General features: G+C 35.9%; 1 protein-coding gene across 9 annotated transcripts in view; it reads right to left on the minus strand.

Annotated features, from left to right (window-relative positions):
- VPS13A (vacuolar protein sorting 13 homolog A) overlaps nucleotides 1–20,087 on the minus strand; it is a 256,982-nt gene that overhangs the window by 127,604 nt on the left and 109,291 nt on the right. For all 9 annotated transcript variants that reach the window (XR_001895953.3, XR_004177826.1, XM_017949941.3 and 6 more), the window contains exons 25-31: nucleotides 15,494–15,648; nucleotides 14,903–15,059; nucleotides 11,226–11,305; nucleotides 9,542–9,601; nucleotides 9,186–9,339; nucleotides 7,976–8,092; nucleotides 7,793–7,896 (exon numbers count right to left, since the gene is read on the minus strand). Coding sequence is in view for 7 of the 9 variants with exons in the window: in XM_017949941.3 (XP_017805430.2) it covers nucleotides 7,793–7,896; nucleotides 7,976–8,092; nucleotides 9,186–9,339; nucleotides 9,542–9,601; nucleotides 11,226–11,305; nucleotides 14,903–15,059; nucleotides 15,494–15,648 (827 nt within the window). In the remaining 2 variants the exon portion in view is untranslated. The remainder of the gene's footprint in view (nucleotides 1–7,792; nucleotides 7,897–7,975; nucleotides 8,093–9,185; nucleotides 9,340–9,541; nucleotides 9,602–11,225; nucleotides 11,306–14,902; nucleotides 15,060–15,493; nucleotides 15,649–20,087) is intronic.

Raw genomic sequence — 20,087 nt, forward strand, 5'->3', positions numbered from 1 at the left:
CCAAGCTAATAGCTTAGCAGAAAAGAGGCATCCCCATTTCCAGACATAAATACTATGATATTTAAATCAGTCTCTATTATCCTATACATCAGTGGTCCCCAGCCTTTTTGGTAACAGGGAGCTGTTTTGTGGAAGACAATTTTTCCACAAGAGAGGGGCTCGGGGGTTGGAGGGTAGGGAGATGGCTTGGGGATGAAACTGTTCCACCTCAGAGCATCAGGCGTTAGATTCTCATAAGGAGCATGCAACCCAGATCCCGCGTATGCATAATTCACAATAGGGTTCACCCTTCTATGAGAATCTAATGCCCCCGCTGATCTGACAGGAGGCGGAGCTCAGGCAATAATGCTCCCTCGCCCACCACTCAACTCCTGCTGTCCGGCCCAGTTCCCAACAGGTCACAGACCGGTACCATTCCACAGCCCAGGGGCTGGGGACCCCTGCTATACATGATATGATGTCTGACATTCAATCAGTAATTATGAGATGCCCAATAAAAGCAAGGGAAAAAATTCAAACAAATAATAAAGGAATCAACAGAATCAGACTCATCTATAACAACCATGTTAAAACTAAAATTTTTAATTTTAATTAGTACGATTAATATGGTAAAGGCTTCAAGTGGAAAAGGAAAATATGCATGAATAGATAGTGAATATTATTATAGCAGAGAAAATGGAAAAAAGAAGAGTCAAAAGGATATATTAAAGGTTAAAAAACATGGCAACATAAGTGAAAAATACCTTCAGTGGGTTTGTCAGTACTTTCATCAGAGCCAAGGACAAAATCAGTAGATTTGAAAATAGGTCAAGATAAATTATTCGAATTAAAATGCACTAAGAAAACAATGGGAAAAAAACTTGAACAGAACATCCAAAGGCTGTGAGACTAAAAACAGAAATCTAGTAAGAATTTTAGGAATTCAAGAAGAGGAACAGGGAACAAGTGGAGGAGGACAAAACAGGGGAGCCGGGGGGTAGGGGAGACAGAGGGAGACAGAGGCAGAGAAACTATTTGAAGAAAACATGAAAAATAATGAAAGCCATCCAAGTAGCTCAGAAAAGCCCGAACAGGACAAATATCAAAACACAATTAAACTCATCTAGACACACTATATATAAATCCTGAAAGCAGTCAAAAAAGATGACAAGTTATGTACAAAGGAACAAAAATAAGAAATGTCATAGACTTCTCATCAAAACTATGTGTAACAAAGAACAATGAAATCACATCTTTTAACAGCTGGAAAGGGGGAAAATACTATCAACCCAGCGAAAATGTCACTCAGAAAAATTAGGGTAAAATAAAGGTTTTTCCTACCTCCCTTCTCATCTATACCCCAAAAGCTGAGAGAATTCGTTACCAGCAGACCTGCATTATAAGAAATGGGAAAGTGCCAGATGCGGTGGCTCATGCCTATAATCCCAGCACTTTGGGAGGCCGAGGCGGGTGGATCACCTGAGGTCAAAGAGTTCAAGACCAGCCTGGCCAACATGGTGAAACCCCATCTCTACTAAAAATGCAAATATTAGCCAGGTGCAGTGGCACGCATCTGTAATCCCAGCTACTTGGGAGGTTGAGGCAGAAGAATTGCTTGAACCCAGGAGGCAGAGGTTGCAGTGAGCTGAGATTGTACCACTGCACTCCAGCCTGGGCAACAAAGCAAGACTCTATCTCAAAAAAAAAAAAAAAGAGAGAGAAAGTATTTCAGAGAGAAATACAAACAATAGACAGAAACTCATGAAGTAGTTACAGAAAGAGTTGCAATGAAGAAAAATGTAAAACATCTTTAGAAAACTAATTGCTCCAAAGAAAACTGACTAAACCAAATCCAGTAGGTACACATTGTGAGTTTTCAACATGTACCAAAATAAAGCAAATTATGATGATACCAAGAAAGACAGGAAACAGGAATTGGAAGTATGGTATTGTAAGATTCTTACACTATACGTACAATAATAAAATATTATTGGAAGATAGACTATGATTAAAGATATATACATTGTAAAACCCAAGAGAAACCATAAAATAAGTGATAATTAATCAAAATTCAGGCCAAAAGAAGGAATACAAAGAATAGGATAAGCAAAATTGGAACAATCAGAGATATCAGATTACAATCCAATCATATCAATAGTTTTATAAAATAGTCTAAACACAAATTAGAAGCCAAGAGGTTGTCAGATTAGATAAAAAAAGATCTAAATATACACTGTCTATAAGAAACCTATTTTAGGCCAGATGTGGTGGCATGCACATATAATCCCAGTTACAGGGCTGAGGTGAGCTTAAACACAGGAGTTCAAGAATACCCTGGGCAACACAGTGAGACTCTGCCTCAAAAAAACACAAGCTCACTTTAAACAAGAAGACATCCATTAAAAGCTAAAGGATAGAAAAAGATAGACCATGCAAATCTAACCAAAGAAACCTGGAATGGCTATATTACTACCAAAGTAGACTTTAGAACAAGCACAGTTACCACAGATAAAGAGACATATTACATATTCATAAAGGGGGCATAAAATTCATATATATTTATATGTACCTAACAAGAGATCGCCAAAACATATAAAGCAAAAAATTGAAAGAACTGAAAGGAGAAATAGGCAAATCAATGGTTGTAATCAGAAGCTTCAACACAACCAGTAAACAGAAAATCAGTAGCCTGAATAATTATATCCACCAACCTACTTGCCCAAATGGAACATTCAACCCAGCAATTGCTAAAAACACATATTAATTGCAAATATATTTGAAACGTTCACCAAGATTAATCATATATGTTCTGGGCCATAAAACAAACATCAACAAATTTAAAGGAACTGAAACGGTTTCTCCTCTGACCATAATGAATTTAAACTAGAAATCAGTAACAGAAAGGGATCTGCAAATCTCAAAATATTTAGAAGTTAAATAACATACTTCTAAATAAACAATGGGTAAAAGAAAGTCAGAAGAGAAATTAGAAAATACTTTGAATTGAATGAAAATTTAAAAAACAATATATGAAAACTTACAGGATGCAGCTAAAGCAGTGCTTAAAGGAATACTTATAGCAGCAAATGCTTATAATAGAAAATAAAGACGTTCTCAAATCAATAATTTAAACTTCCACCTTAAGAAGAGCATATTAAATCCAAAGCAGGCAGAAGGAAGGAATTTTAAAAGAGCAGAAATAAAATTAAAAACAGAGAACATTCAATTGAAACAAATGCTAGTTCTTTCAAAGTATCAATAAAATTGATAAATCTCTAACCAGACTGATCAAGACATAAAGAGAAAAGACAAAAATTACAATCTCACATGCTAAGGAAAAAAAAAAAACACATGTGAAAGACTACATAACTGCATGATTCCATTATATGATACTTTGGAAACTGCAAAACTATAGGAACAAAAACCAGTGCAGTGATTCCAAGGTGCTGGGATGGGGAGAAGGGCTAACCTCAAAGGGCAGTAGTGAATTTTTAGGGGTGGCAGACCCATTGTATATGCTGAAAGTAAGTTACACAACAGTATTTGTCAAAACTCACAGAATTACAACTAAAAAAGGTAATTTTTACTGTAGGTAAATTGTCTCAATAAATCTGACTTTAAAAAGTAAAAACTAAACCAAAACAGAAACTAATAAATAATTCTATCCAAAGGTTACTGAGGCCCCTACAACCTCCCAAAATATATCAAGCATCTTCCTGCTACAAGGCTTCTATAATTGCTCTTTCCTCCACCTGGAATGCTCTTTTGACAGAGCTCAAATCCACAGTTCAGATTTTTTGTCGAATGTTTCTACTGTAAAAAAGCATTTCTTGATAATCGTAATACGTGAATTACCCTGTCACATTACCCTGCTTTCTTGGTTTTCAAAGCACATATCACTGTCTAATATTGTTTTATATTACTGATTAACTACTATTTATTCCACGTGGAGAAAGGCTTTTTATCTTCTGCTGACTATAATATCTCAAATAGGCCAGGCGCAGTGGCTCATGTCTGTAATCACAGCACTTTGGAAGATTGAGGCAGGTGGATCGCCTGAGCTCAGGAGGTTTCAGGGCAGCCTGAGCAAAATGATGAAACCCCATCTCTACAAAAATCAGCTGGGTGTGGTGGCATGCACCTGTAGTCCTAGCTACTTGGGGGACTTGAGATGGGAAGATCACCTGGGCCAGGGAAGGCTGAGGCTGCAGTGAGCCGTGATTGTGTAATTGGAGAGCGAAAGAGAGAGAAAATTTTATCTATATATATTATGATTACATAATATACAAATTAGTTTTTTCTTAATTTACTTACCGGTATTTATACATATATAATTTACATATAAATGTATAAATTCTATGTATATAAAAATACTGATAAATTAGTTAACAAAAAATTGAATATCCTCTGCAAGTTATATGAGTAGGGCTATATGACTGTTCCTCTCTGAGTTCAATAGAACAGATTTGCTCAAGACAGAGTTTAGAGCAGAAAGGCTGTGGTCTAGGAGACTTCAGGTACAGAAAAACGGTTAATAAAACACCATATCAAAAAATCGGTATTTTAAGTAAAAATCTATAAATGATGCGGCCTCCACTTCTTTCAACCAATTGGCTCCTGGAATCTAGGCTGTCAGGCTTATACTTACACTATTTTTCTCAAAGGAAACTGACTAGCCTCAGAGCAAGAGATGCTCTCAATTTGAGAAGCCATAAAATTGCTAGACCAGTTCCTGACCATCTACTGTGATGTCTGCCTGTCCGAAGTCCCTACATAAAGCTTCAAATTAGCTTTGAATATCTGGGAAAAAATGGCAAAGTTCTTAGAAGTGAAAGAAAGTCAAACTGTCATCAGAACTGTCAACACCAATAGGAGGCCGTAAGACATGGAGTAACATGTGTTAAGATCATCTAGAAAAGAAAATTCAAGTCAAGGATTTAAAATCCACTCAAACTACCCTGCAAATATAAATGTCAAGGATTATTGTTCCTAAGAGCTCTGCCTAAGAAATCTACTGGAGAATAAACTTTCGAAAAGTCAAAATGATTGGTGATGCTGGCATAAAGACTAGTGAACTCTCCCATTTAATAAATGATGAAATGTCCCTACTGCCTCCAGACTTCCCGTCAGCCTCCCTGATGGGCACCCCTCGAAGGTGTTTTGTCGTGTTGTCTCCCCAGTGTTCCATCTGACCAACATGCCTGCAGCTAGAAAGTGGCTATTTTGGCTTAAGGCCACTCTCCAGACACACACCTCAAGACCAAATTACAGGAAATAATGACAAATAGCTTCTAACATCAAAAAAAGAAAGATACCCCAAGACAGCGCAAAACAGAAAAGAAAAAAAAGACAGCTACACACTATGTGCCTCCTTTGCAAATACACACCACTAACTATGAAGTATCTTGCCAACCCCTACTCCCAAACCCTGAATCTCACTGCGCCCTGAGATTTAAATATAGATTTAAGGAAACACAGGAGACAGTAACATGTTAAATAGCATGAAAACATAATCAGCAAGATAGAGGCTATGGAAAATTGTTCAGAATAAGATAGCAAAAAATGGCACACACAAGGGCAGAGAAGAAACTAAAGGAAATTCATAAACTATAACAGACTTAAGTGGTATATCAATTAAACGCAGTGAATGGATCTCCTTTGGATACTGAGTGCCATATGGAAAACAAAGTGAATCCCAGTCTCAACTATACACGAAAAATATTCTCACTGATAATTCCATCAAACATTTAAGGAAGTAATAATGCAAATTCTATATAAATTTTTCAGAAAACAGAGGAGGAAAGCATTTCCCAACTCATCTTATGAAGCAAGTATTGGCCTAATAACAAGGCCAGAAAAGTTGAGAATAATTAGAAAGACTTATATACCCATTACCAAGAATTAAGCATTAAAACTGGATTTTTTTAAACCTTTACTTTCAAAATATTTTTTATGAAGAAGATATCAGAAACTAATTTACTATGATATGTTTTCATGAGACTATCAGGTAAGCCAGAATCCTTTTTACCTTATGGCATATATAAATAAAAAGAGTATTTGTCCAGTGGTGCTACAGTAAATGGAGGATGCTGCTTCAAGACAAATGGGCTGGGGGCGCCAACCTTTAAAGTTGAGGGGCTCAATGTTTCAGTATACTTAAAACTGACACAATAGTATATATCACTGTACAAGGCTTATGAAACTGATTCATAATCAGGTCTGATTTCATAAGGGCAAAAACCTTATGCCTCTCTGGTTCTTTGACACGTGGAAAGTTACTAAACAAGGCAGTTTGTTTAAATACCATGTACAATGGAATCAAAGTCAAGAAATAGGGAAACGGAAATGAAAATCGGCCAGGAAGACAAGAGAGAAAGATTTTTTTAATTTTGTAACTTTTTGTAAACTGAATTTTTAACCATGTAGATATATTAAAAATAAAATTACAGGCCAGGCACAGTGGCTCACGCCTGTAATACCAACATTTTGGGAGGCCGGGGCAGGCAGATCACTTGAGGCCAGGAGTTTGAGACAAGCCTGGCCAAACACAGTTAAACTCTGTCTCTACTAAAACTATAAAAATTAGCTGGGTGTGGTAGTATGCACCCATAATCCCAGCTACTCAGGAGGCTGAGGCACGAGAATCACTTGAACCCAGGAGGTGGGGGTTTCAGTGAGCCAAGATTGCACCACTGCACTCCAGCCTGGGTGACAGAGCAAGACTGTCTCAAAAAAATAAAATAATATAAAATAAAAAATAAATATAAAATTACGAGACAAAAACAATGGGTTGGATCATGCTCTCAGTTCTGCATAACTTTTCACAGATACTTTATTTCTGTGAGCTTTACTTTCTAGACAGGGAAAATAAAATGGATAATCTATTTCTTAAATACTCTGATACTGTGATTTTTAAAATAAAAATAATAGAAACAAATAAAATCATGGCTTCTGGAAAATTTCTTGCTCCTTATTGCTATGAGTCATTTCTCTTTGATGTTGGAACTGTTTTGCTATCTCACGAAACAAGCCATAACAAGAAGATATCAGAAACAAGAATTTTTTAAACATAAAAATCAGGTCATCACTATATCATTAGTATTACTGGTAAAATCTACTTATCTATTTCCTTTCTTCTTGACATATTCCAAATACTGACTTCCTGACTCAACAAGTACTTCAGCTTTTCCTGATCCTACTATCTGATATTCCTTTAACCTCCTTAAATACATAATCCTACCTGCCTCAGGTAGGATGTTGCTGTTCAACTCTGTAACAGGAACCTTACTGTTTTATAACCAGTAACAAATCACCTAACCTTCAACAACTCCTCATCCAGTTCAAATGACTCTCTTAACATTATTAAAACAACTATACTAGTGATCATTGATGAGAATAAGTTTTATTTAAAAAGCTCACTTCCTCAGACTTCAGACCCTCAAATGTATCTAGATGCATTATGAGATTCAGAGTACATAAAGAGAACAACAAAAAAAAAAGTGAAAAAGGTATTTACTAGATTCTCTCCCAAAACTTTGTTCCTGGAGCATTATTTATACTTAACTCATTTATGAGATACTGCAATCCTCATTTGACAAATAAAGAAACAGAATCCAAGATTAGGTAACCTGCTAATGGTCACACAGCTACTAAGGAGTAGAGCTAAGAACCCAATCACGCCTGACTCCAAAACCCACACACATAATATGCCACATTACTCAATTCTGACAACTCTCTAAATGATACCTATGACCATTCCTAAAGGACAATCCTATTTAATGATGTACTATTACTTAATTTAAAAAATTCTTACCTTTTTGTATATAGCTGTTACATCAGAATCTAAAACAATTATATTCCTTAGCTTTGCATTTATTTCAGTTTCTGAAGGCCTCATAATCATCTCAGAATCAAGCCCTAAGGGAACAAAAGAATTATTAACTGCCTTTTCTTTCATTTAATGTCTTTTAATTTGCTTTTTGTGAAATTTTATTACCTTCAATCTTAATTTCAGAAATGTTACGTTTCTGATCTTGAATAAAGATCTGTAAACATGATAATTCTGCTAAAATCTGCAAAGTAATGATATCTTCATTCGTGGATAGTTTTAAAGCTGCAAAAAAAAATTCATATGGTAAAACATGAGGAAAAATGTTTAGCAGTTACCTTACTATACTTATAAAGTAACTGAAATATCACCACAAATAGTGATATTAGAGGAAACCTGATCTGCAATTCAGCTGAAAGCAAGGTATAATATGCCCTATTGAATTGAAAATTCTAAGAAACAATCAAATCTAATGAAAACAAAAGGAAATAGACAAAACATTGTTTCTAGAAGAAACGAAACATTTGAAACTAAAACACTGTAACTATAAATTTCAAAATTTTTTGAGAGCCAGTAATTACTAGGTGGTACCTGTCATTATCAAAATTGCAACTTCTCACTGCTTCGAAAGTATTATACTCTGATTTTAAAATATGCTCTGATACTCTTTTTTGTTTTTTGGGTTTTTTTTCGAGACAGAGTCTCACTCTGTTACCCAGGATGGAGTGCAGTGGTGCAATCGTAGCTCGTAGCTCGCTGCAATCTTGAATTCCTGGGCTCCAGTGATTCTCCCGTGTCAGTCTCCCAAGTAAACTGGGTCTATAGACATACACCACCATGCCCAACTAATTTTTAAAATTTTGTTGGAGACAGTGTCTTGCTATGTTGCCCAGGCTAGTTTCGAACTCCTGGCTTCAAGCGATCCTCCAGTCTCAACCCTCACAACACTCGCCTCCCTGCACTGGGATCACAAGCACAAGCCACTGCACCCAGCTGACATTACTCAAATTTTGTTAGTCATATTTGTCTAATCTAAAATAATGTTATGAAATGTATTAAATTTTAATTTAAATCTAATCCTCCTACTGGGATCGAGGTGGAAGAAAAAAAATTTTTTTAATCTAACACTCCTACAGTATAATCTTAAACTAAAACCAATTATTATATATGATAAACAAAAGCAACACTTTCTTCAGCAGTAGTTTCCTTTATTTTCTAAAATTATCCTAGCATATAATGAATCCTTCTAGATATTAACCTAGGCAACAGAATTCTGAAGTCAATATTTGAAGTTAATGATAAAGTCAGAGTCTAGATTTCTTGACCTACATGGTTAAAAAAGGAAAAAAAGTTGATGCTAAATTTTTAAAAAACATACCTAATTTTTTTATGACATCTCCTTTGTCTTCAGTCTCTGTAGTGGACACTGGGGCTGATTTTTCCTCTGATTGCGGAAGGATATTATGAAGATAATTTATTGTATTCAGAAGTGCTTCAGTGTGTAAATGAATATCCAAAGAGGAAAAATTTACCTAAAGAACAAAGCTGATTTTAGTGATAGGTCAATAAATATTTGCTTGCCAGCTGTCTACAAGGCACTATGCTTTGTGGCATAAAGGATACAATTTATAATATTTTCTTATCTTTAGGGATCTTACAATTCCAGTTAGAAAATAATTTCCATAAGAAATAGAAATACAGTATATAATTAAAAAATAAATTATCTACTCATACCTTAATCAATTGTAAAACATTGTTATAGGTACTTTTCAAGTTGGGTACATTCTTTTCAGCCTATCCAAAGAGAAAACAAATCTGTTAGAACATGGTAGGAAGACATACAAATACAATTACATTATAGTCCTAATACACATTTATATAATTTTCCAGCTGTTCATATACATATATATATATATATACACATATACACACACATATAATTACCTAAATAAGCAACTGCTTCACCAGAACAAAAGAAAATGTAAGTATGGGACTCTTTGGCACATAACAAGTATTCAATAAACGTTACGTACTATCATTCTTATTATCAAGAGAGGAAATGTTGGATATTATCAAGTGTGGAGAATAATCATTCGGTCATCAACAACTCTGTACGGTTCTTCCTAATTCTTCCTGTATTTAAAAACAAAATTTGTGACAGAATTGTCCACCAAGTATCCAAATACTCTGTGTTTTCTTTTTCTTTTTAAAAAATTTAATATTTTTGATTGACAAATCATAATTATATACACTTATGGAGTACAATGTGATGTTCTGACATATGTGCACAATGTTAAATGATTAAATTAAGCTAACTAACATATCTATCACCTCACTTTCCTATCTTTTTTTGTGGTGAGACATTTGAAATTCACTTTCTTGGTCGTTTTGAAATAAACAACACATTATTATTGACTACAGTCCCCCGCTGTATAACAGATCTCAAAAATTATTCCTCCTATCTGGAACTTTGTACCATTTGATTGACAACTCTCTATTCCCTCTCCTTCCCTCCCTCCCATCCCTGCTACCCTCTGGTAACCATCACTCTGCTCTCTACTTCTATGAGTTCAGTTTTATTAGATTCCACACATAAAGAAGATCATGAGGTATTTGTCTTTCTGTGCTTGGCTTATTTTGCTTAGCATAATGTCCTCCACATTCATCTATGTTGACACAAATGACAGGATTCCCCCCTTTTAAAGGCCGAATAGTGTTCCGTTTTGTGTATATATCATATTTTTTTTATCCATTTTCTTTAGGTCTAGAACATTTTTGTTATATAAAAGCTATATAATGCATATACTACAACAAAAATCCTAAAATATCTAGTCAATAATGGATAGCAAAAGTGGTTTTAAAAGTGATTAAAAGCTTTCTGCATTATTATTATAAAGTAATTATTAAAATAGTCTGACACATATAAAAATAAGTCAGCAGAAACATGGAAAAATTAGAAATATACCATAGTACATAGAAAAGCTTAACAGATGATAAAATGAGTATCATAAATCAATAAAAAAGGAATGGAGTTATTGACCCTAGGAATATCAGGTAACTTCACAAAACAGTGGAAAATAATGGGAAAGCATCATCTTGTATCACATATAACAATATACTCTATCAAGACTAAAAAGTGTGTTTCTTTCTCAGTACCCCTGTTGAGAGAAAAAAAAATCAAACTCCAGGTCATTTCTACTTAGAATATAATCTTCTTATTTTGCTATATGAAGTATTTATAAATCACAGCTATTTAATACAAGATGACAAAATCAAAAAAACCTTAGTATTAGGAGTTACAGAGATTATGTTTGAGTGAATGTTAGACAAACTGAATAATACCAAACTTACAAAACTTGATTATAACATTTCAGCTGCATACTTACCATATTAAGCAGATATAAATGAAACTGCTTACCTTTACATATTCCAGCGTTAACAGGTCTTCCATTGTGTTATCCAGCGTTGTAACCAAATAAACTGGTTTCCTGTTTTCATCTAAAAATAATTTTTTAAAAATTATCTTTTCATAGGAAAGGTAACGAAAATAAATTCAAGCAATCTTATTAATTATGTAATTGCAAAAGAAGGCTTTCCTGTATGAGTTCTGGACCTTGGATTCTACCTTACTCAAGTCAAGTAAATTCTTTGTTCTTTAAACTCTAAAAATGTAATTTCTCCTCACAATTCCCTTACCTCCTCATGTGCCACAACACTGAAGTCTCATACCCTTCTAAACCTAGATAGGAGGTAAGGTAAGAAAAATAGGAATCAATTAAAGAGAAACCAGAATGGTTTTTAGGAAGAATGAAAGGGCAGGAAGAGAATTCTGGCCCTGGATCACTGAAATAACTAAGAAGGAAATCATCAGAGTCCTTGAAAACCCAGCTGTTCAGAAGACAGAACAGGAATGAGATGAAACAAAGTTTTCTGTATATTAGTTTAGATTAAAATAAACCCTATTACCATGTAATCAGTCTTTATTAGTTATACTGATATGGACAGGAGACAGGGAAATACTGGGTAGAAAAGGGCAGTTTCCCAGCAAAGGCCCCACCCTCAAGCCTAAAGACCGGAGGCCCTAAGTGAGAACAAGCATTTCTGTTTTTGCACCTGAAAAGTTGCCTTTTGGCCCACCATACCCACCATCCTGTGCCCATATAAGCCCAAGGCCTTAGTGGGCACAGATACACGCATCTGAGCATTGAGAAGAGCAGAGGACCAGAGTGGTGGATAGTGGCAGAGAGTGGCGGGGTAGCATGGCAGAGCAAGAGAGAAGAGGAAGGACATCTGGATGCCGAGGGGAGTTCAGCCAGGGGCAGTCAGAGAAGAGTCCATCTGCTGGATGACCCAACCTTAGCGGGAAGACCACCTTCCCACTCCATCCCCCACTTCTGGCTCCTCATCCATCTTGCTGAGAGCCACCTCCACCACTCAATAAAACCTTGCACTCATCCTTCCAGCCCACATGTCATCCGATTCTTCTGGTACACTGGGCAAGAATTCAGGCCATCACACTGGCCCCCTGCCCTTGTGATAAGGAAGACAGTCTATTGAACTGATTAACAAAAGCCGTCTGCAGATGGCAAAGTTGAAAGAGCATACTGTTAACACAGCCCCTTGGGTTTTAGGAGTTGTAGACATCTACCCCTAGATGCTGCCCTGGGGCCAGAGCCCAAAAGCACTCCCCACAGCCTCTGCACCTGCCCATGTGCATGCTCCCCCTAGAGATGTGCACACTCCTGTGGCACGTCCTGCGAGGGGGATTAAAGGAACTCTCCCATTTTAATATTACTGTTTCTGCTCAAAATGTGCTATACTAAGAAAACCACTGTAGAAGAGAATTTCTAAAAAGCCTTTAAAACTGTCATCACCAAATGACTTATGGTTGCTAGAAAATTAGTATCTAAAGACTGGAAGAAAGGACTACAAACTAATCATACAATTCCTGAGGAAAAAAATGCCACAAATTGCACAGAGTCCTCCAAACCCAATGCTTAGCACATAAATCTGTTTTCTACTGCAAGAGCTAGCCACACTTGAAGCCTTAAAAAAGTTCCCACTTTGTTTACACATTTATTCATTCATTGAACAAGCATTTACTGATCATTTACTTTGTGCAAGAAACTGCTATTCACCCCCTCTGAGAAAACAGAAACAAAAATATTACAGAAATAAGCACAATAATAACTGTATACTCTTTTTTCTGTTTGCAAGGGTTTTTTAATCCTTTGTAGTTGGGAAAACAAACATAAGAATAAACATAAAAATTAGTAACTGCTATAAAGTTCCTGGGTTATTAGGGAATACTGTCACATTGGTTTACTCTTCTTTCCAATTACTAGAGCAAACTGTTTGATGATTTAGCAATCATGTTCCTTGGTATTTACCCAATGAAACTGAAAATTTATGTCTACACAAAAACTTGCATTCAAATGTTCACAGCAGCTTTATTAACAATTGGCAAACCTTGGAAGCAACCAAGATATCCTTCAGTACATGAATGGATAAATAAACTGTGGTACATCCAGACAAGAGAATATCATTCATTGCTAAAAAAGAAATGGGCTACCCAGTTATGCAAAGACATGGAGGTAACTTTAGTATGTATTACTAAGTGAAATAAGTCAATCTGAAAAGGATATATGTGATTCCAATTATGTAACATGCTGGAAAAACTATGGAGACACTAAAAGGATCAGCAGTTGCCAGGTGGGTACAGTGGGAGGGAGGGACAAATAGGTGGAGCACAGAGGATTTCTAGGGCAGTGAAACTACTCCACGTGAGAAGGTAATGGTAGATGCATGTCATTATACATGTCCAAACAGAAAGTATAACAGCAACAATGAACTTTAAATTGTGGACTCCTGGTAATAATGATGTGTCAGTGTAGGTTTATCAATTGTAACAAATGTACCACTCTGGTGGAGGATGCTGATAACGAAAAAGCCTATGCAGGTATGGGTACGAGTATATGGAAAACTTCTGTACCTTCTGCTCAACTGTCCCATGAATCTAAAACTGCTCTAAAAAATAAAGTCTATTTAAAAAATTTTAATTCCACCTCTGCTCATACATAATATTACTATGCTACAAAGGAGTTCAGTGAAATGAAACTGGTGTCCTAATAATTCCCTCTACTGTTCACAAATATCTTTCAAGAAAAAATCCAAAAAATAGAAATGAAGAAATATAAATACAATCCTAATTACCTAACATAGGAAACAGAACACTTCCTTAGGGATCATATATCCATTATGATTCTGGAACACAAAAGGTTTGCAGTAAACAGAACACTGCCCTCTGCCCCCAACAAAGATACCTACACTCTAATCCCCCGGAATCTGAGAATATGTTAACTCATACGGCAAAAGGGACTTGGAAGACATGATTAAGGTTAAGGTTTAAGGTATATTATCCTGGATTATTGAGGTGTGTCCAATCTAATCACTGGAGTTTGAGGAGTGGAAGCAAAAGGCAGAAGACGAGGTTAGAGATATGGCAACATGAGGAGTATCCGATGCCTTGTAGTGGTTAGCAGCTACGTGCAAAAAGCAACAGAGGCCTAAGGGCAGCCATCTGCTAACAGGCAACAAGAAAACATAGACTTAAAGCATGTGTAAATGAATTTTGCCAACACCTGACTGAACAATGAAATGGACCCTCCTCTAGCGCCTCCTAAAAGGAAATCCTACTGACACCTTGAGTTTTGCCCAGTGAGACGTGTGTCAGACTTCTGCCATACAGAACTTTAAGATAATAAATTTGTGTTGTTTTTAAGCACACTAAGTTTGTGGTAAATTGTTAGAGCAACAATAGGAAACTAATTCAGTGTTCCAATAATCAGTTAAGTAGATTTAAAATTCAACCATTACCATCTGATTTTCCATAATGAATAAAATTATCTTCATTTTATCTCCGGTGTACCCACCAGATTACCAACTATAAAAGTTAAAGATTAACTAAAAAAGGAATGGTTCTCTGAGAATATTTTGGCAAATGTCCTGATTTGGAGCCTAAAGAATTGAAAACTCTCTAGCAGGTAGTCAAACAATGAAATCAATTTATTTATTTTAAAAAATAGAGATTCTCACCCAAGTATTCTGGGCATTTTAAGCAGAACTCTTTCAAAAAGGCATTTGCTTTCAAATCGTATGTTCTAATCTCAATTTCTGTGCCCAATCCTAAAACATGAATTTCTACCACAGATAGTTCACAATCTCCAACAAGGTGATAAAACTCGATCAAAACCTGGAGAAGAAAGAAAGAAGAAACTACCAGTACATAAAACACAAACATGTTTAGTGCATAGTGGTTACATGTGAATATATGAGGTATACATACAATTGATATATTATTATCTAAAATTTAGGAGAGATTTTATACTCACACAGATATACAATACACACACAACATAAATAACTGTTTTCACAAAAACATGTATTGAATACCCACAATATATCATTTAAACCCCTCACTCTTGATTAACGAAGTTAATCTTATAAAAAAAAAAAAAAAGGAGTGAAGAAGAATCACACAGCCAAGTCTGGATTTAGTTTAATTAGGGTGAAAAAGATAGTGGGATGAAAAAGATAGTGCTTATTAACAATGAGACTGTATCGTAATCTGTAAATAGTAGAAACAGCAAACAAATTAAGCCATGTCAATTTCACCATAGTACCTACCTTTGGTACTTCAAATCGTATTTTAAACGTAGTCATATTTACTGAACAATCCTGCTTTTGTAACTTTCTGGTTCGAATACTTTTAACTCCAGTTGGGAACTGAAGAGGTTCGTCCAAGGGACTACATGGTGCATCAAAAAATTCCTCCTCTGAATCTAAATTTCACAGAACATTATTTAAGTCAATAATTAAAATGATCAATTTAACAGTATTTCAATATTTTTCTGAAATAAATATGAACACAAAAACACTAAGGCTTTCTTTTAAATATAAAATATAAACATCAGAACAAAAATAAATTGAAAATAATATAGACATTACTGTACTTTTTTATTGTCAATTTTAAACAAAGGGATACTGTACTTTTAAATAACATTCTTGGCGACTAAGCAGCATGGAACATTATAAGATGTAATCTTTAGCTTAAGAAACCCATCTTTTGAAATCATTAGTCTATTTTAAAATCACTTAAATTTTACAGGAAATGCCAATGCCAATGATATACACACCATGAATACTCAAAGTAATGTGTTAATATGCTCACTCTACCTGGATAGTGTAACACGGCTTAGGTATAAACTCTGCAATGTTAGCAGCAGAGTTTGAATGAAGTAAACCGAGATCAAGCACTGCTTTGTATACGTATATACATACAAATATAGTATATGTATATACATGTTGATGTACATACACACATATATTGATATTAAAAAGGACTAAAAGGCATTAGATAACTTAGTAAAACCAATAAAACAAGGTTTAAATGAAACAATCAGAAGTATATCCCTAATAAACTAAGATTGAAATTAAAGTAGATGATCTCACAAACAACTTCTCTCCGGTGACAATAAATAAATAAATAAATAAATAAATAAATAAATTGTTCTCTAAGAAACCAAGAATCGGCCAGGCATGGTGGCTCATGCCTGTAATCCCAGCTCTTAGGGAGGCTGAGGTGGGCAGATCACGAGGTCAGGAGATCGAGACCATCCTGGCTAATACGGTGAAAACCCGTCTCTACCAAAAATACAAAAAATTAGTCAGGCGAGGTGGTGGGCGCCCGTAGTCCCAGCTACTCGGGAGGCTGAGGTAGGAGTATGGCGTGAACCCAGGAGATGGAGCTTGCAGTGAGTCAAGACAGTGCCACTGCACTCCAGCCTGGGCGACAGAGCAAGACTCGGTCTCAAAAAAAAAAAAGAAACCAAGAATCTAGTTACGAAATTTCTGTTATTTAACATTTATCAATTTTTAAAGTCTTAAAAATATAGACATACACCTTTTCTTTCTAATATGGTCATTAAAAAGCAGATATTTGGTATCAGAATAGTTACAAGTTTTTATATGTAAATGTAGGTAATTATTAAGATGATTCTCCTTTAACAATATTTTTTAAAATGTTTTAAATATACTATAGCAAAATTTTCCAAATAACTAAAAAACACATTAGAAATTAAGACATCTATGAAGTTTTGTGGCATTTTTTAACTCACAGCCAAATAAAGATAATTAACTTATTAGTGGTCCCTGTCATTTTTTTTTTTTTTTTTAAATTTATTTATTATTATTCTACTTTAAGTTGTAGGGTACATGTGCATAACATGCAGGTTTGTTAAGACATGTATACTTGTGCCATGTTGGTCTGTTGCACCTATCAACTCGTCATTTACATCAGGTATAACTCCCAATGCAATCCTCCCCTCCCCTCCCCATGATATGGGCCCCGTGTGTGTGATGCTCCCCTTCCTGAGTCCGCGGATCTCATTGTTCAGTTCCCACCCTATGAGTGAGAACATGCGTTTGGTTTTCTGTTTTGTGATAGTTTGCTAAGAATGATGGTTTCCAGCTGCATCCATGTCCCTACAAAGCGATCTAAACTCATCCTTTTATGGCTGCATAGTATTCCATGGTGTATATGTGCTACATTTTCTTAATCCAATCTGTCAAATACTGATGGACATTTGGGTTGATTCCAAGTTCCTTTATATTAGAATAGTGCTGCAATAAACATATCGTGCATGTGTCTTAGAGCAGCATAATTTATAACTTTTGGTATATCCCCAGTAATGGATGATAATATATGGTACATCTAGTTCTAGATCCTTGAGGAATCGCCATACTGTTTTCCATACTTGTTGAACTAGTTTACAATCCCACCAACAGTGTAAAAGTGTTCCTATTTCTCCACATCCTCCAGCACCTTGTTGCTTCCCGACTTTGAATGATCGCCATTCTAACTGGTGTGAGATGGTATCTCATTGTGGTTTGATTTGCATTTCTCTGATGGCCAGTGATGAAGCATTTTTTCATGTGTCTGTTGGCTGTATGAATGTCTTCTTTGAGAAATGTCTGTTCATATCCTTTGGCCCACTTTTTGATGGGGTTGTTTGTTGTTTTCTTGTAAATTTGTTGGAGTTCTTGTGGTGTTCTGATATTAGCCCCGGTCGATGAGTAGATTGCAAAATTTTCTCCCATTCTGTAGGTTGCCTGTTCACTCTGGATGGTAGTTTTCTTTGCTGTGCAGAAGCTCTTTTTAGTTTGAATGAGATCCCATTTGTCAATTCTTAGCTTTGCCGTCGCTGTTTTTGGTGTTTAGACATGAAGTCTTTTGCCCATGCCTATGTCCTGAATGGTACTACCTAGGTTTTCCTCTAGGATTTTATGGTATTAGTCTAACATTTAAGTCTCTAATCCATCTTACCACTTTTCGATAAGGAGTAAGGAAAGGATCCAGTTTCAGCTTTCTACTTATGGCTAGCCAATTTTCCTGTTAACTACGGCTAAATAGGGAAACTTTCCCCATTTCTTGTTTCCCTCTGGTTTGCTATCAAAGATCAGATGGCTGTAGATGTGTGGCATTATTTCTGGAGGACTCTGTTCTGTTCCATTGGTCTATATTTCCTGTTTTGGTACCAGTACCATGCTGTTTTGGTTACTGTAGCCTTGTAGTATAGTTTGAAGTCGGTAGCTGATGCCTCCAGCTTTGTTCTTTTGACTTAGGATTGTCTTGGAGATGTAGGCTCTTTTTGTTCCATATGAACTTTAAAAGCAGTTTTTCCAATTCTGTGAAGAAACCCATTGGTAGCTTGATGGGGTGGCATTGAATCCATAAATACCTTGGCAGTATGGCCATTTTCAATATATTGATTCTTCCTATCCATGAGCATGGTATGTTCTTCCATTTGTTTGTGTCCTTTAATTTCACTGAGCAGTGGTTTGTAGTTCTCCTTGAAGAGGCAGTCCTTTACATCCCTTGTGTTGGATTCCTAGGGTATTTGATTCTCTTTGAAGCAATTGTGAATGGAAGTTCATTCATGATTTGCCTCTGTTTGTCTGTTACATTAGTTGGTGTATAAGAATGCTTGTGATTTTTGCACATTAATTTTGTAGAACTTGAGACTTTGCTGAAGTTGGGTTTATCAGCTTAAGGAGATTTTGGGTCGAGACAATGGGGTTTTCTAAATATACAATCACACCAAAACAGGGACACTCTGACTTTCTTTTCCTAACTGAATACCCCTGATTTTCTTCTTGCCTATAATTGCCCCAGCTTCTAGAACTTCCAACACTATGTTGAATAGAGTGGTGAGAGAGGGCATCCCTGTTCTGTGCCAGTTTTCAAAGGAATTTTTCCAGTTTTGCCCATTCAGTATGATATTGGCTGTGGGTTTGTCACACAATAGCTCTATTATTTTGAGGTATCGCTCCATCAATACCGAATTTATTGAGCTTTTAGCATGAAGGGTTGCTGAATTTTATCAAAAGCCTTTTCTGCATCTATTGACAATCATGTATTCTGTCTTGGTTCTGCTTATATGCTGGATTATGTTTATTGATTTATGGTCGTTGAACCAGCCTTGCATCCCAGGGATGAAGCCTTCCCACTTTGATCATGGTGGATAAGCTTTTGATGTGTTGTTGAACTGGCCTACAGTATTTTTATTGAGGATTTTTAATCGATGTTCATCAGGAGCATTTGGTCTAAAATCTCTTTTTTGTTGTGTCTCTGCTAGGCTTTGGTATCAGGATGTTGGCCTCATAAAATGAGTTAGAGGATTCCTCTTTTCTATTGATTGAATAGTTTCGTAGTTGAATGGTACCAACTCCTCCTTATACCTCTCTGTAGAATCAGCTGTGAATCCATCTGGTCCTGGACTTTTTTTGGTTAGGCTGTTAATTATTGCCTCAATTTCAGAGCCTACTATTGGTCTATCTAGGGATTCAACTCTTCCCTGGTTTAGTCTTCTGGAAGAGTGTAAGTGTCCAGGAAATCATCCATTTCTTCTAGGTTTTCCAGTTTATTTGGCGTAGAGGTGTTTATAGTATTCTCTGATGGTAGTTTGTATTTGTGGGGTCGGTGATATTCCCTATCATTTTTAATCAAGGCCAATTTGATTCTTTTCTCTTTTCTTCTTATTAGTCTTGCTAGTGGTCTGTCACTCTTTTGTTGGATCTTTTCAAAAACCAACTCCTGATTCATTGATTTTTGGAGGGTTTTTGTGTCTCTATCTCCTTCAGCTCTTGATCTTAGTTATCCTGCCTTCTGCTAGCTTTCTCGAATGTTTGCTCTTGTTTAGTTCTTTTAATTGTGATGTTA

The sequence above is a fragment of the Papio anubis genome, chromosome 13, assembly GCF_008728515.1.
Source record: "Papio anubis isolate 15944 chromosome 13, Panubis1.0, whole genome shotgun sequence".
In the NCBI taxonomy this organism is placed as follows: Eukaryota; Metazoa; Chordata; class Mammalia; order Primates; family Cercopithecidae; genus Papio; species Papio anubis.